This window comes from Physella acuta, unplaced genomic scaffold (genome assembly GCF_028476545.2).
Source record: "Physella acuta isolate Inbredline_101_S28 unplaced genomic scaffold, ASM2847654v3 ptg001088l, whole genome shotgun sequence".
Taxonomy (NCBI): domain Eukaryota; kingdom Metazoa; phylum Mollusca; class Gastropoda; family Physidae; genus Physella; species Physella acuta.
The window spans coordinates 225,786-243,493 of NW_026732605.1; the positions used below are offsets into that span (position 1 = coordinate 225,786).

Consider the following 17,708-nt stretch of genomic DNA (forward strand, 5'->3'; position numbering starts at 1 on the left):
AAGGTAAAATCTACTCGGGACAAGGAAAAGTGTACTCGGGACAAGGGAAAGTCTACTCGGGACAAGGAAAAGTCTACTCGGGACAAGGAAAAGTCTACTCTGGACAAAGAAAAGTCTACTCGGGACAAGGAAAAGTCTACTCGGGACAAAGAAAAGTCTACTCGGAATAAGGAAAAGTCTACTCGGGACAAGGTAAAGTCTACTCGGGACAAGGTAAAATCTACTCGGGACAAGGTAAAGTCTACTCGGGACAAGGTAAAATCTACTCGGGCAAAGTAAAGTCTACTCGGGACAAAGAAAAATCTACTCGGGACATGGAAAAGTGTACTCGGGACAAGGTAAAGTCTACTCGGGACAAGGAAAAGTCTACTCGGGACAAGGTAAAGTCTACTCGGGACAAGGAAAAGTCTACTCGGGACAAGGAAAAGTCTACTCGGGATAAAGAAAAGTCTACTCGGGACAGGGAAAAGTCTACTCGGGGCAAAGTAAAGTCTACTTGGGACAAAGAAAAGTCTACTCGGGACAAGGAAAAGTCTACTCGGGACAAGGTAAAGTCTACTCGAGACAAGGAAAAGTCTATTCGGGACAAGGCACCCACTGGTCTTCTCCCCGCGCCAGCAGGACGGCTCAGTCAAATGTCCAAGGTGAACCTGGGGTAAAAACAACTGCTGGAACCGCCTGATAGAAATTACCCTTGCCCGGGGAAACTGTTCAAGTTGCCGCGGCTGGCTCGGTCTGCCGACACTCCTCCCCTTTGGGGGGGGGGGCAGTGGTATAACGTCTACGGCACAAGGCTTCGAAAATAGGAACCTGGGGTGAGGAGGCTCTTAAGGCTGGACCGGGTCCATTTTATGGGGCTTGGGTAAAGCGTCGGTAGTAACTAACTGTAGAGTCCTGAGGTTCCGATTCACGAGTTACGATCTCTGGCCGAAAGCCATGTGATTGTGATAAGTGGATGGAGGAAAAAACTAACCCTGCCTAGCTTATCCGGAAGGAAGCAGGGCGGGAGGGGGTGATTTTGTTTCTCCTTAAGTTGCCACCTTCCCGTGGTTGCAGGGTTAAGGACCTGACATTTGCTCGAGTGTTCGGTCCGAACTAAGCGCAGCTTGGGTTTTTACGTCACCTACTATTTTCGGGACAAGGCTCTGGTAGTTTGGTGCGGGAAGGAAACCTGAAATGTAACGGTAGAACCAACACGAAAGAAATTTAAAATATTTTAAAATTAAATTAATAAAGCAAAAAGTCATGAGTAACTTTGGGCCGGCTCTCAAAACATAGAGAAACCTGGCGAAGTGTAATAATTTAAAAGCGAAGGAACAAGCGTTCAAAGCCATCTCTCAGCTTGTCTGCCTTGTGAACCTCTCGTAGGAATGTTCTCAGATAGTGCCCGATCTTGCGAAGACGGGCAGCTCGTGCGTTGCCTTTGCCCCACAGTTGGCCGGCAGGTATGGGCCCGGTGCAGCCAAATAAAGTGTCCCACATGTGTTCTAGCACGCGACAAGAGAGAACGTGCGTGATGGTCTCCAACTCACGTCTGCATAATCGGCAAGGGGTGGTAACCTTGCCATCAGGGGCTGCCGGATGGTTCTCCAGGTAGCCGTCTGCCCTTGCCCGAGAAATCACGATCTGGTGGTAGCGCGTCAGGCTCCACCACGCATCAGCCGTCCTCATGGGCCGTGGAAGTTTCTCCTTAAGGAAGGGCGCATCTGAGGAACCGTGCCACTCGCGCAGCCACCACTGTCTCACCTGCTTCCTTATGATAAGCTTGGCTGAAGAGAGGGTAACGGGCGGAGCTTCGATGGCGTAGTGCATGCCCGCTCCGTTCTTCGCCAGGTGGTCGGCCGTATCATTACCGAAAATTCCATAGTGGGATGGAATCCACTGAAACTGGACGGGGAATCCCTTCTCATGGAGAGTCGCAGAAAGACGACCGATATCCCCGATCCAGTCATCTGCCCGGTAAAAATGATTGAGCAGAGCCCGTAATGTGGATAAAGAGTCCGAATGAACATAGACTGGACACGGACCCAGTTCGCCAGCATGGAAAGCTCTCAGAATCTTCGAGAGGGCCTGGTAGATGGCTGTCTGCTCAGCCATAAAAATGCTCCCAAACACAGGGCCCGACTCTTCAAACCGGTAAGAGTCGGCACTTGTCTGGGAATGTCTCTCGATCAAAAAACCAAAGCCCGACAAGATCGAGTCTGTGCCGGTGGTGGATCCATCTGTAAAAACGAGCAGCGACTGTTCTCGATAGGTCGCCGTGAGACGATGGAAGGCGTCTTTTACTTCCCCGGCTGCGGCCGTTGGTGGAATGTCCGAGAGATTTAGATGGACGGCGGGCCATTTCCTCAGGAAGTGTGGTGCGTAGAACGGTGTGAAAACGAGAGGACGAACCTTTCCCGGCAGTAGCACAAGGTCAAATCTGTCCAAAAGACAACCGGCCATCTCCAAAGGGCTTTTCTTGAGTAACCTGGTCAGAGTGGGGCGAATGGCCAAGTAGTGCTCCAACATCTGCCGCATGGGGTCGTGCAACGGCATGCGCCGATACCTCTCATAGCTGGTCATGAGAGAGGCCTGGAGAGTAAAGATCAAAGGCTCCACATCGACCATGACAGAGATTAAAATGTGGGAGGAATTCCTCAAGAGTCCGCTTATGAAACGCAGTGCACGACGATGCCTGATATAGAGTTCTTGCAGAGAGCGGTCAGCCGCCAGAAGCAAAACGGGGGCAGAATAATGGAAAATCGATCGTACCATGGCGAGGTACACTGTCCGCAAAGTCTCCGCCGAAGCTCCCCAGGTGGTGGACGCGAGACGATAGAACAAGGTGCGTGCGCGCAGATCAAAAAGGGCGGCGAGCTCCCTGACGTGGAAGGAAAAAAGTAATTTCCTATCGAGGGTGACCCCTAGATATTTGGTATGCTCATCGAGAGGGGTGGGCACACCGCCAACGTCCAAGTTCAGATTCAGGTTATTTCCGGTGACGGAGAGGGAAAAGACATGATAACACGTCTTGGTCGCGTTGACTTTTAACTGCCAGCGGCGGCAGTAGGCCAAGACAGCGTCTACGTCCCGACGAAGCACGTTCTCGATCTCGGCGGTCCCCTTGGCAGAGTGGTAAATCACCAGGTCATCGGCGTAGAGGCTCGCCTTGGAGCCCAATCCCTGAACAATGTCGTCGATGAACACGTTGAACAGCGAACAGGAAAGTGGGGAGCCTTGGGGGACCCCGAGCTTAATGAGCCGACGGTGTGAAACGGCCGAGTGAAAACTAGTACGGAGTCTCCGATGCAAAAGGAAACTCTTGAGCCAATAATAGAGTTGTCCTCCGACCCCTTTGTGAAGTAGTTTCAATAGCAAGAGTGACGGATCCACTCGATCATAGGCGTTGGCCAAATCGAAAAACACGGCACCGGTGTTGTGCTTGGCGACAAAAGCTTCCCGGACATGCTGCACGAGCCTAACGACCGGGTCGATCGCCTGACGCCCGGAGCGAAAGCCAAACTGGTACGGGGAAAGCTTTCGAGCCGACTCGAGGTGAAAGTTCAGCCGGGAGTTGACCATCCTCTCGGCAATCTTCGACAGGCAGGAGGTGACGGAAATCGGTCGATAACCGCTAATGTCCTGGGGATCCTTGCCTCTCTTTGGAATGAGGGTGACAACGGCCTCCCGCCAGGCTTCTGAGACCTCACCGTCCCTCCAGGTCTTGTTAACGAGGGCAAGAACAGCTCGCAGGGAAACGGTAGACAAATGTTTGAGCATTTCATACGATACTCCGTCGGCACCCGGCGAGCGACCGGGAGTGGTGCGGCGAATGGCATCTTCGAGCTCGTGTAAAGTAAATGGCTTCGAGAACAGCGACTGATTGTGACGCTTCGCTTTGGATCCTTCCGTAGCGAGCCTCTCACGGTGCAGATCGTCCCTGTCCGGTGTCCTGGGAATGTCGCGACCAATTTGGCACAAACGGCGATTCAAAAACTGAGCCCGTCCAAAATTTGTAAAAACAAGTCCGTGAGAACCTCGCAGAGGGGCGTTTTCCAGGGGGACTTCGCTGTCACCCTGCAGTATCCTCATGAGACGGTAGAGCCCCTGACTCTTGCGACGGGGGTCCAACGAAGAGGTCGTCTCGGACCAGGTTCGCCTCTTGAGCCGCTTGATCTCTGTGGCCAATTCTCGGGACAAGCTCCTGTATAGAGTGGTTTGCCGGGGGGGTGGCCCGTCGCCCCATGCCGAATCTCGGGGCATTCCGTCGGTTTTTGAGACGGGTGAGCGAGCGAGACCAAGGCTGGTCTGACTTGGGTTGACCCCGACACACCACCCGCGGGATATGCAGGCGGGCAGAACGACGGATGATGGCCGTCAAATCCCTCGCCAAATCGTCCATAGTGCCGTGTAAGGTGGAGAACCCTTCGAAGGACTTGTCGCATTCAGCCGAAAAAGCCGCCCAATTGGCCCTCTTGTAGATAAATCTGCAAACTGGGCGAGCCAAGTCAGAACGGGCAGACCGGGAGGAGGGAAAAGAAAAAATTGTTAAAACGGGCAAGTGGTCCGAGCCGCATCCCGGCAACACGACAGTCGAGGATGCACCGAAGAGACGTGGTGAAATCAATGTCAAATCCGGCATGGTCCGGGCGCCTCGACGAATGAACGTGGGCAGCGAATTCTTACCCTGTGGATGCGAGAGTCGCCGCGATTTGGTTACCCGAAACACGATGCCGTTGGCCTCAGCATCGAGAAATTCATAGATAGAAATGGAAAAATTTAATGCAAATATTACATGAAGAGGCGCACGAAGCCATCCCTGACCACGGCCTTCCTGTGCACCTGTCTAAGGTAAGTCCTTAGATATTGTCCGACTTTTCTCAAAAAGGCTAGCTTGGCGTCGCCTTTTCCCCACAGTTGGCCAAGAGGGATGGGCGAACCAAGTTTAAAGATAGCGACCCTCTCATCCACCATGAGAGGGCAGGACAAGACATGGGTGGCCGTTTCCAGACCGGTCGAGCACAGCCGGCACTCGGTGGTGACGCGTCCGCTGGGTGATTCTGGGTGGTTGACTAGATACCCGTTTGTCCTCGCCCTGGCAATAATGGTTTGGTGGTACCTGGTCAGCTTCCACCAGGCGTCGGCCGTCCTCATGGGCCTGGGCATCTTGCTTTTAAGCGTATCGTTGTCAGAGGAATCATGCCAGCTCTTCAGCCACCAAGCCCGTACCTGTTTTCTAATAACCAATTTGACGGTAGAAAAGGTGACGGGAGGTGTCTCGGCGAGGTAGTGCTGGTCTACCCCAGACTTGGCTAAAGCATCGGCACTCTCGTTGCCCGAGATTCCAGCGTGAGATGGTATCCATTGAAAAGTGAGGACGACCCCTTGAACGGAAAGTGTCCGGTGAAGAGTAAGAATGTGCCCGATCCAATCATCGGCACGGCAGCAGTCATAGTGGGGGTTTGACAGAGCCTTCAATGTGGATAGCGAATCGGTGAAGACGCAAACTTGAACTGAACTGCCGACACCACTCCTTGGAAAGCTAGGCAAGATCTGGAGTCTTGAGAGACCGCGCAGGATGGCCATCTGTTCAGCCTGGTAGATTGAGCCAAAGATCGGACCACAGCCCTCGATATCTGTGAACTCCGGAACGTTTTTCCTCTGAATAAGAAACCCATATCCAGACTGGATAGAGTCATTTCCGACAGTGGAACCGTCCGAATAAATGCAAAATGTGCCATCTGGGAAGGAATCATACATCTGTCTGAACACGGCCTCTCCGACGGCGAGCGGGGTAGGACCGGGTAGAGAAAGCGAAACGCTGGGAAACTTTTTGAGGACATGCGGTGGCAGCAGGGGCAAGGTGCTCAATGGACGGCATTCCCCGCGCAGAAACACAATGTCGACCGCGTCCCAAAAGTTTCCCTGCCATCTCGAGAGGGCTCTTCTTGAGAAGCCGGGACAATCTCGGTCGAACAATCAGGTAATGTTCATAAAGCTGCCTCATGGGGTCGCAGTCTGGTAGGCGTCGGTAACGCTCAAACGTGGTCATGAGGGCAGCCATAAAGGTGAACTTGAGCGGCTCTACGTCTGCCATGATGGAAACAGATTTGACGAGTTGGGACCCAGACCAGTGATGAACCGGACGGCCCGGTTGTGGCGAACGTAAAGGTCCTGTAAATTTCGGTCAGCGGCCAACATCAGGACTGGGGCAGAGTAGTGCAGTACTGACCGGACCATCACTAGGTACACGGTCCTCAGAACTTCGGCGCTGGCTCCCCATGTGGAAGCAGCGAGCCGATACAATAGTGTCCGACACTTGTGGTCAAACTGAGTGGCGAGCCCGCGAATATGAGTGGTCATTAGCAGCTTCCTATCCAAGGTGACTCCTAGGTACTTGGGGTGCTCCTCATGGGGGATGGGAGCCCCTGAAACATGTAAATTAAGCCGCTGTTGGTGTCCGGCGATTGACAATGTGAAGACGTGATAGAAAGATTTCGTGGCGTTAATTTGTCTCATCGGGTCATGAGGGGGCAAACGCCTGTGCCTCTCGAAAGCCATCATCATTGCAGCCTGAAGGGTGTGGTGCAGCGGCTCAATGTCTGTCATTATGGACGCACATATGTTTGAAGCATTCCTGGTCAGTCCAGATATGAAACGCACAGCCCTCGTGTGGCGAGTGTAGAGTTGGTCCAGGGTACGTTCTGCAGCCAAGAGTAAAATTGGCGCCGAGTAGTTCACTATCGAACGTACCATGGGGAGGTACACAGTCCGTAACACTTGAGCTGTGGCGCCCCAGTTGCTAGATGCCAACCTGTACAGGAACATATGGCATCGTCTATCAAACTTGAGGGCCAAGTCTTTGACATGTGCTGCCATGAGTAGTTTCCTGTCCATAATTATACCCAGGTATCGCGGATTCTGCTCATAAGGAATGGGCGATCCTGAGCACAGGAGGTTCATCCGCTCCAAATGTCCGGTTACTGATAGTCCGAACACATGGTAACATGTTTTCTCCTGGTTAATTTTTAATTGCCACTGGCGGCAGTACGTGCTAATGGCGTCTATGGCATTTTGCAGGTTGGTCTCGATGTCCTGTATATTTTTGCCTGAATCGTAGATGACCAGATCGTCTGCGAATAGACTGGCGTGGCAACCCAATCTCCTAACAATGTCGTCTATGTATACATTGAATAGCAGGGGCGACAGGCAGGATCCCTGGGGAACGCCCAGCGTGATGTTCCTAAATTTGGAGAAGGCCGTCTGGAATTTGGTGCGGACCTTACGGTGGAGTATGTAGCTCTTCAGCCACTGGTACATTTGACCGCCAACTCCCTTCTGCTGCAATTTGTAGAGTAGCAATGAGGGGTCGACTCTGTCGTACGCGCTGTCTAGGTCTATGAATACAGCTCCAGTCCGTTCCTTTGCTACAAACGCCTCGCGTACATGTTGTGTTAGTCTGATCACGGGATCTATAGCCTGCCGTCCCTGTCTGAATCCGAATTGATTTGCAGCGAGGAGGTGTCCGGATTCAAGGTGGTACTCTAGTCGTGCGTTGACCATTCGCTCGACGACCTTCCCTAAACAGGATGTTACCGCTATGGGGCGATAGCTGCTTACTTCCTGCGGGTCTTTCCCCCGTTTGGGTATTAAATTCACTGTGGCCCGCCGCCAGGCACGTGGCACTTCCCCATCTCGCCAGGTTTTATTGGCGAGCGCGAGAACAGCCTTCAGGGCGTCGCCATTGAGATGCTGCATCATTTCATAGGAGATGCCATCGTCTCCTGGCGAGCGACCGGTGGTGGTCTTCTTTATAGCATTGGTCAGCTCCCATGTCAGGAAAGGGGTCGAAAACAGAGCCGAGTTGTTTCTCTTCCCCTGGTGTTTCTCCCTGGTAATCCTGTGCCGATGGAAAACTTCACGCTCGACGGACGGTGGTGTACCGTGCCCGATGCCACAGAGCCGGCGGTTCAACAGTTGGGCGCGCCCAAAGTCGGTATAAATAAGCCCCTGTTGGCTTCTTAGCGGAGCGTTTCCAACTTGTGGCTCATTTTCGCCTTGCAGGAGTTGGTGCATCCTTCTCCCCCGTCTCTTGGCGTCCAGTGAGGTCGTCTCTTCTGACCAGGTTGTTTTTTTCAGATCTCGAATACCCTTTTGTATTTCTCGAGTCAGCCTTCGGTGTAATACAACCTGTCTGGGCGTTGCCTTTGACCGTCGCCCCATAGCTACCCTCAGTGTATTTCTTTGGGCCTGGAGTCTCCTGAGGTGTCGGTTCCACGGCTGTCTTGTGTGTACCTTGAGTGTGTTGACCTGTGCCCGGGGGATGGTGTTGCGGGCGGCCTGGCGGAGGGCGGCGGCGATCTCTTCAGTAAGGTCGTTGACGCTGCCTTGCCTTGTGTTGAAGTTGGCCAGAGTGTGACTGCACTGCCGGGCGAAGGCAGGCCAATCGGCTCGCTTGTACACATAGCGTAGCTGTGTAGCCGTACTGTTACTTTTGCCATTTTTAACGGTTACTGTTGTCAATATGAGCAGGTGATCCGATCCACAACTCGGTAGCACCTCAGTGTGGGATCAAGGGAATATCTTGGATGACATCAGAGTGAGGTCCGGCCTGGTTTGGGTGGCATTCCGTAGAAAAGTTGGCTGTGTTTTTCCACTTTGCGGATGCAACAGTCCGTTTTCATCAATATAATCTTCAACGGCCAGGCCGACCCGATCTAGTTTGGGGTATCCAAATCTTGGGGACCAGGCAATAAAATCGCCAGCTAAGAGATTGTTTTTTCCAGTTAGAATGGGCAGTTTAACGATAGACCATCCAGGCTGGTAAACGTTGTACATTTTGAAGATTGGCTGTTATAAAGGTGCAAGGAGGGGCCTTGACAAGTAGTGTTGCTCTGCTCCGCTGTTTGCGAGCTGGTCGGCCCTCTCGTTGCCGGGTATCCCAATGTGAGCTGGCACCCATTGGAACATTCTTTTTTTTTTTTTTGAGCCACAATGGTGTCCAAGAGGAGAAAACTGCTGGGGAATAAAAAGATAACCTGTAACTGGTGCTTAGACAGAGGTTTGATATTTCAAATAATCATTTTAATTAAAAGTTGAGGGATTAACCCATAAGAAAAGTGTTATATTTTACATAGAAAGAGTGTTGACTGATATATATATTATTAGGATTTTACCACAAGTTAAGATTGTTCTGTTGTAGACCAACTCACATTTTTCATGCATTGTCCAACTAATTATAAATTTTAAGATTTTACAACAAGTAAGCCCTATTTTTTTTTTAAATTAATTTATTGAGTAGCCTGCCAGTACTCTAAACTCTAATTACATGTTTTGTTCTGAACACTTCACTTTTAGTCACTTTGAATTTGAAAAGCCCCTGTACAATATAATAACTTTAATATTGCTATAGCTAGGATTACATCAAATTAATTTAATAAAACTATTAAAATATAGGGCTATGGCCTATTAAAATGAAATGACAATAAAATAAATATTCACATAAATATTTACATTGAGACAACAATAAATTAGGACATTAAGAACTTATTACAAATGAATAATTAATGATAACTATCAATCGAAATTTCAGTGACAATAACGAAATTGTATAATTATGGTAGAAATCTAGGTCAAATTTGAAAACATGATAAATGCTGCTAAGTGCTACAATACCTACACTTTCAACAGTGACCTCACAATTCATAAAAAGAACAAATTTTCCTTTTGTAGACAAGAAATTAGCAATAAATCTTTTTAAATAATTTTCTGCAGGTATTCTGCAGTCTGCAGGTCTAAGAGTCTAGTCAATGAGTATATAGTATAGTAAATTACTTCATATAGACATATAGTAGACATAAACTCATCCTATGCTATAGTTATAGTATTTGACCCAACCGAGAATAGTCTCAAAATTATTCAAAAGGCTCATTACATATTTTTAAAAAACCATGTAGGCCTCAAATGTTATTAAAATTAATTTGGTTATAAAAACATGCCCATACGGTTTTTGTGTGACTTAATTTCTACTTATACTTAGGGGCCTATTTAATTATTTATCAGGCTTTCCAATTTGACAAAGTATAATTTTTTTGTTGATTCTTATTGATTTAATGAATTACAATTAGGGTAATAATATGATTATTAGGTAATCTATCGTTTTAGGTAAGTAAAATTGACAGAGACTAGTAATGTGAAAAAAAAGGTGACTTATTAAATTTTAGTCATTATTTCACATTTCTAGGAGTATTTATGTTTAAAAAGTTACAAGAATGTTTCAATGTTTCATTAATGTATGTACCGGTTTTTAAACAACTGAATTAAAACTTTTCAGTAAAAAATAAAGACTAGCAATGTTTTCATCAGATGCGGCCAAGCTCATTTACTTTAGCAGCCATCTTGTTTTAGTTTTTTTTTTTGTTTTTTGGTAAAAATTACTGTTAGAGATTAGGGGGAAACCACTCTAACTTACTGATGGTCGCTGTTTATATAGCAAATCGTTGCTCCCAAACACTGCTGTTTAAAGTTCATTTCTGGCCAATATTGATATATTTAATTTTGACCATTTGATTTTGGTTTACTGTTCAGTTATCTATAATATTTGACACAAATATATCACAATATACTTCTATCAAAGTTGAAAGTGAAAGCCTTAACAATGAGGCAACTTTTTTCACATTACTAGCCTCGGACGCTTTAACGCACCTAAAACGATAGATTACCAATTATTATAATATAATAATACTTATAGATCTATATTCTATAATCTATTTTTTCACTTTGTCTTTATTGATATATCAATTAGGCAAAACTCTATTTTAGCATATTTTATTTGCAGCTCTAATTTCACCTCCAGTTGAGCATATTTACCATGTTTCTTAGAAGCTTTTTATAGTGTAGTGTAAAACGTTTTAGCTAAGTATTGATTAGTTCAAGTTCTTCAGCTAAGTCCAACCCTAGGTCACTTCATCCAGGGTGGTGTAAAAATAGAAATGTGCGTACCATGCAACGTTTTAAAATTTCTAAAAATAATTCATGAAAGAGAAAACGAAAGTCCTTGAGAAGGGAGTATTTATAAATTAAGTTTACATCTATGTGCAGGTGCTTGATTTTGCATCAGACATGTTAATAATACTAATACATAAAGATTTTATGAGCCGAAGACATGTTTGTAACTAACTTGCCCCAGAACTGAAATTTGATAGAGTGAAGTTCCACAACCGGTCACACATAGCGAACTCCCGACTTTCATCTGGCGCTATTTTGTAACCGTTTAACACAGAAACAAACCCAAAGTACTATATTATTCCTCTGCCTTTCTACTCTTAATATGTATCAATCATTTTATATTCCTACGCATTGAATTTGAGATATTCATGTTTTAGTGACGTGCTACTTGCGATATTTTTTCCCCTCTTTTTTTTTCCTGCGGCCACCTGAACCAGCTAGCGTAACGATCGTATTTTATACGTTTTAATCCTAGTTTAATAACTAAAATAAATATTTTACACTTTTAAACGTGTTGTTGATTGTATTATTAATTAATAGATTGCAAAACCAAATTAAAAACATGTTAATTAAGTTAATTAACGACATTAAAAGTTGACCCAATGATGACTCAAGGGACGCAACTATAATAATCATAACAAAGGGACGTAACAATCACTAACAAGACATAACATAACATTTGCTTAGATATGCTTGTATGTAGAGACAAACTAGGTTTAGAAGAAGTAGATGATCGAAATAATTTAAAACAACAGAAAAAAATAGAAATTATACAGATTCTAGGCTTAGCTTGAAATATAGAGCATCTAGAACTAGGCTAGTCTAGCTCAAATCGTTGGTTAAGCAGCGATGTGAAACCACCCAAATCGCTACCCAAGCTGCGGCCACCCCTATTCATCTATCAGGTTGCTTTATTAGCCTTATCTATCGTATGTACAGTGTCCCGCACATATTGTAGAAGCTATTTATAGTTAACCTAGTTATAAAAAGCTTTGATTGGTTGGTTTTAGTCATCTCATCCGGGACCTAGTGTTTTTCATAGGGGAAACTAGAATCACCTACGACGTCATACCTTGAAACTTTAAAATTTAAAAACTCGACTTCCAGAAGGAGAAAAACAAAAGAATTTGACCTGGATATATTTAGAAATGGACAGGTTTACAGCAGATATCGGTAGTTTCGTATAAAACATCAAAACAAATATTAGTTTTTCTTACTAAATCTAGAATTTACCCAAATTTCAAATTAAACATGACTACTGAATGATAGACATCCATATTTAATCCATTAGGGACTAATTTTGAAGTTTTTAGCTAGTTTTAAACTAAATTACTTAGTTTAATATTTATTGACACTCACTGCCATGGCCAACACATCTCTCCATGACAACTCTTCTAACCCTTGAAGGTAAAGAAAACCACAAATGCGATTAGACTTTTTAAGTGGCCATGTACCCAGAGTTCCCCACTAGTGATCATCAAATAGAGGTCACGTGGTTTTTAAAATATAAAAAATTTGGTTGTCATTCAAAAGTCGTGTCTTATTTTAAAAAGCGCATGCAATATTTGATTTATTTCTTCATATAATGATAAACCTAATAGTTCTACAACCTCCAATTCATTTTTGTGACCTCCGGGCTGATATTTTAGAAGTTCTATTAATTTTAATGAGACCGACTTTTAAATTTAGCCTTCATTCTCCAAAGCAAATTTTAAAACGCTTTTCTGGCATATTTAGCCTTGCCACCTCCTATAGCATGTTTTTATAATGTGAAAACCCGCCATTTTACTCGTGATAAATATTTTTAAAAGTAATTCTAAGAAGGTCTCTGGAACTAAGACGAAAAATCGTCGGAAGTCATGCATCCGGTCCGTATGCCATATTGTTGTTAGCAACCGGCCACGCCTCCGGGTTAGCGAGAAATACTAACAAATATTGTACGAAGCTATAAACAGGCGATGGCCGCACCCGGGTTTTAACCGTGCGTGGAACTTTAGACTAGATCTAGTTAATGTGGCCCTCGGACTGAAAAGTTTAGAGACCCCTGTTCTAGATCTAGATTAGATCTCTCTCTTATCTATGTTCGCTCTGATGTGTAAGCAACTCTCTCTACTCTAGAAATCCAGATCTTATGCAGTCACTATAAAACTAGATCTATAATAATCCAGGGTAATCTATCGCTTTAGCGTAATCAATTCGGCCGTCACTAGTAATGTAGTTAAATGTAGGGATAAGGTAACTAATAAATATGGCTTAAATATGAATATATTTTTGCATATTTTACTAAAATACTAAAGATAATTGAATATTAAACCACATTTAAGGTTTAAATCAATAAAAATGTCAGGAAATTAAAGTTTAACAACGATGTTACAGATACTAAATTTGCTATTAAAAACAGCGGCCATCTTAAGAAAATATTATTTTGAGTCATTTCCCTTTAATTTCTATTTGTATGGAAATGTATTGATGTTTGCTATTAAATAGGTTGGTCTTATTGTTTAAATACAAAGCATGCGTTTTTTTTTCATTCTGCCCTTTAAACAATTTAATTGACTGACAATAAACATCAGTTCTAGAATTATTATTATGAGATGCAATTTTTATACATTAAGATACTCCCTATTTTTATAGAGCTACCACTACATATCTAATGTTTATTTAAATATTAGTTTGAGTTCATTCTTATTGTTTGTGTTATTGTTTGTTTGCTATTTTCATTTAATATTTTCATGCTTTTTTCCTTTAATTAGTGATTTAATCATAAATGACGTCCCGTTTTTTGACCTCTCTTCACCTTTACCCCCCCCCCCCCCCCCATTTTCGCCATCACGAAATAGTCGTAATGTCGAAAATTACCTTTTTGCCCTGTCTATTAAAAAGTCAAGCCATAATTCTAATGAAAAATATATTTTTAGCATTTTTGTATTAGGCGAAATACATAACGTTTCACGTTTCTTACCCCTCCCACTTCCCGCGTAAAACGTCGTCTCAAAACCCGTTACTCCACCCCTTAAGTGTGCGATGTCATTTATGGTAGATGTCAAGTCCTATATACATTTTAAATAACCTTTGTTGTCAAAATGTTGATACCAAATACCCAAAATGAGTTCTATGGGGTTGTCCATAAACGATGTCACATATGCTATGCTAATGTGACGTCAACTTACGCAGGGTGGTCGGGGGGGGGGATGCGTGACGTCTATTTTGGAATCTTCTATAAAGCTGTGCTCAATGAAATTGAGGAACATAAAGCGTTCGTTTTCATGCATACATTTGTTCATAACGAATGATCATAACTATTGCATGCCTGTTATACTAAGCGGTGTTAAACAACTTCAGCACATCATCCCCGCCAAAAAGGGCCTGCCACTAAATGAAAATGCCTACCGACGAAATTAGGCCGCACTATATTAACTCCAAATGAGCTAATATAAAGCCACAGCTCAGTATAGGCTTGAATTTAACATAAAATAGTGTTAGCAGTGGACAGCCTCTAAGACTGTGCATTAGGAGTACGGCCGTCGGCAAAACGCCAGAGGCCGACGATATCTGAACATCAATTTTGTCTTTTATGAAGTGCGGAGCACCTTTAAGTGACCTGAGCTTGGCCCCTGTTGACACCACCACTAGCGCATGTCCACATAATAATCACAAGTTTTGCGTGGAGCTTAATGGATAGACGTTTATAGGTGGGACCGGGAGCCTAAATGCATTTACCGAAGCCGCTGTGTCACGGGCATTTTAGAGCCGAACGTGTCAGGGCAGCATGTTGCAGAAATTAAAACCACGTGAATTTGTATAGTAGAGGGAGAACATCATGCCACTGGAATAAATTAAACACCAATATAATTCACCGAACTAAAGTCATTTAGATCTATTCGTCAGGCTAAAAGTAGCTTAAGTCTCAACTCCATAGTCATTTAGTGCCTGTTTTGATTTTTTTTAATTACGCGGTATCTTTCTTAAACATTAGCCTAATGACAAATGACGTCACGCGCGCCGCGAACTTTGTGACGTTGTGCTTAGTGGGGGATGAAACGGCGTGGTTGAGAAAAATGACGTATTTCTTTTTTTTTTTTTTTTTAACAGACGACTAAGTGATAGATTCTAATTTTCCTACGAACTATACGTTGATTTAGTTTTTTTTCTAGAGGGGGATATCACTATATTGTGATGGGCGGTTTATATATAATCTCAATATATTCTGATCTACTACTATTCATACGGCAACTATTATACTCGTGAGGAGGACGGGAATCACTCTTATGTTCCGCAGACACTAATTAACAATGTCAACAACTTAGTTTATGAAATAACATGAACTTTATTAACACACACTTATAGATCATTTTCACAATATCAAATAATACGTCCGTCTTCTACTATATCTAACCCCCAACTAACTTCACTGCTGTGTCTTACGTCATCGGTACATTGTCGCACCATGCTCACGTCACACTCACGCCACACATATTTTATTGAACACGCGCACAATACTCTCGCACCAAATCGTCTACCGTCAAGTTCGTACCGTCCTTAGTAACCTCTACTCGTCTAATTCTATATATCTACGCTATGACACATATAGTGGGTGTTTTTTTGTTGTTGTAATAATGGATGGTGGGGAGGGGTAAACATTGACTACTGAAGAAATAAAAAACTGTTGACAGCAGAAGGCAAAGAAAAAAAAAAACCATGTGGTATTCAAATGTAACTAATTAAAATTTGAACCTATTTTAAAAAACACAATAATCTTAATTCAGAAAAAGTGTAGGCCTAAGACTAATGTCTACAGACAAAATAAACAACTAGGCTTAATTAAATGGATCGCCCATAAATGACGTCATACTTTTCCCGACAATTTCCCTCTCACCCAATAGTTACTAAAAGCAAGATGATGATTTAATATCATATCGCAGTTCTACTATACCCGAACCCTTAATCACAATTTCTAACGAAAACGAATATATTCTTCATCATTTTTGAAAAAATATTTTACACCGTCCCATATTTTGAGTCCAACGTCATTTATGAGGAATATGGACGACCTAATAATTGACAAGGGGTCATCCATAAATGACGTCACGCCTTTTTGACGATTTTAACCCCCCCCTCCCCTCCGTCACACGTCGTCACAAAAAGTCAGACCCCCCCCCCTCTAAAATGACGTCACACATCAGCCTACAAGGGGTCGGCGTGGTCGAGTCGGCAAAGCTCATGGTTGCTAAACCGAAAAGTCTCGAGTTCGAACCCTCGGGCAGATGAGGCTCGTTAGCTGGGGACAGCCACTCTTCTAGGAGAGACAACTCCAAAATTAAACAACTGCTGCCTTGTACTTTGTTCTTGGTTGGACAAAGGCTATGGAAGCAAATCCAAAAAGAAAAAGCAGGCATAACCAGTTGACACGTAACGCTTAATTGTGTTGGAGGCGTGGTCGAGTCGGCAAAAAGTTCATGGTTGATAAATTCGAACAAAGTCTCGAGTTCAAACCCTCTGGCAGATAAATCTCGATCCCCTTCAACACGAATAATTAAGAACGAAGAAGAAGAAGGAAGGAGCCTACAACCACCCCCCCCCCCTTCAAAATTGCAGTTGATTTTGTTTTTTAAACATCGATATTTTTCCAAAATCTTGTCTGAAATATGTCAAAATATAGTATTTTAATCAATTCCTATTATAATTTATTAAAACTGTTTTCTAAAACGCTAAATAAGGTCTAAAATTCGTTTTTTAACATTTCTTATCTATAAAGCAAAAGTGTGACGTCGCACCATCTGAACCCCCTCCCCCCCCCCCCTCATCACACATCGTCACAAAATTACCGACCCCCCCCCCCTCCCTCCTACGATTGTGACGTCATTTATGGACGACCCCTAATCAGTACAAAAGGGTTTAGTAAATGTTGGACCTCCCAAAATTTTTTGAGATCTTGGATGTACATACATTACATAGCCTTCATTTCACTTGAAAATGAAATTTAAGATAAGAAGATGGCCCTCTGTCTTACTTATATTAAACAAGACAGCTATGTATATTAAACAACAAAGTCAACACAATATACATACGAATAGACATTTGTATCCAGGGAAACTACTCTAAATTTTATTTGGAAAGATGGCCGCTGTTTTTTTCTACTAATATTTATCTCAAACACTTAGTTTAAAGTTAGTTTCATGTTATTTAAATTGTTTTGGTCACTGGTTGTTATTTTAAATCAATTATCTGTTATATCTTGTAAAATTTGACTTAAATAAACTTATTTAAACAAATATATTCATCAGCTACCTCTCCCGCACATTACTACTGCAGCCGAATTGATTACGCTAAAACGATAGATTACCATAATCCAGAGTTTCCCTCACGTTATTGTGTTTCAGTATTGTAATATGCTTAGTTATGGTCTAGATCTAAATATGACAATAATAAATAAACTACCCCCTACCTACGGCCTACGCTCAACTGACTGAAGGACGTGAACGTGAAGCGCGAATTAATACGCTTCAAGTCTGCAAATTTTTAATTTAAATTTACTAAATTAAAAAACAACACGGAAAAGCGAAAATATTTACATTTCTCTTGATTCTATCCTTTTAACTCTTGGATCTAGAGGTCTGGATCTAGATCTATAGACAGATTTGTCTGGAGTCTAGATTTTGGTTCAAAAAACCGTTGGAAAATTAACAGGAAGCGGAAATGAATTTTTTTATTTTCAAAAA

General features: G+C 43.6%; 1 protein-coding gene across 1 annotated transcript; it reads right to left on the reverse strand.

Annotated features, from left to right (window-relative positions):
- Window positions 1–1,302: 1,302 nt before the first annotated feature.
- On the reverse strand, window positions 1,303–4,245 carry LOC131955621 (uncharacterized). The gene has a single exon (XM_059319811.1). The coding sequence runs from the start codon at window positions 4,243–4,245 to the stop codon at window positions 1,303–1,305; it is 2,943 nt and encodes a 980-aa protein (XP_059175794.1).
- Between the last annotated feature and the right edge of the window lie 13,463 nt (window positions 4,246–17,708).

Coding starts and splice junctions, on each gene's coding strand:
- LOC131955621 (XM_059319811.1), bottom strand. CDS start 4,245: ATGCCCCGAGATTCGGCATGGGGCGACGGGCCACCCCCCCGGCAAACC.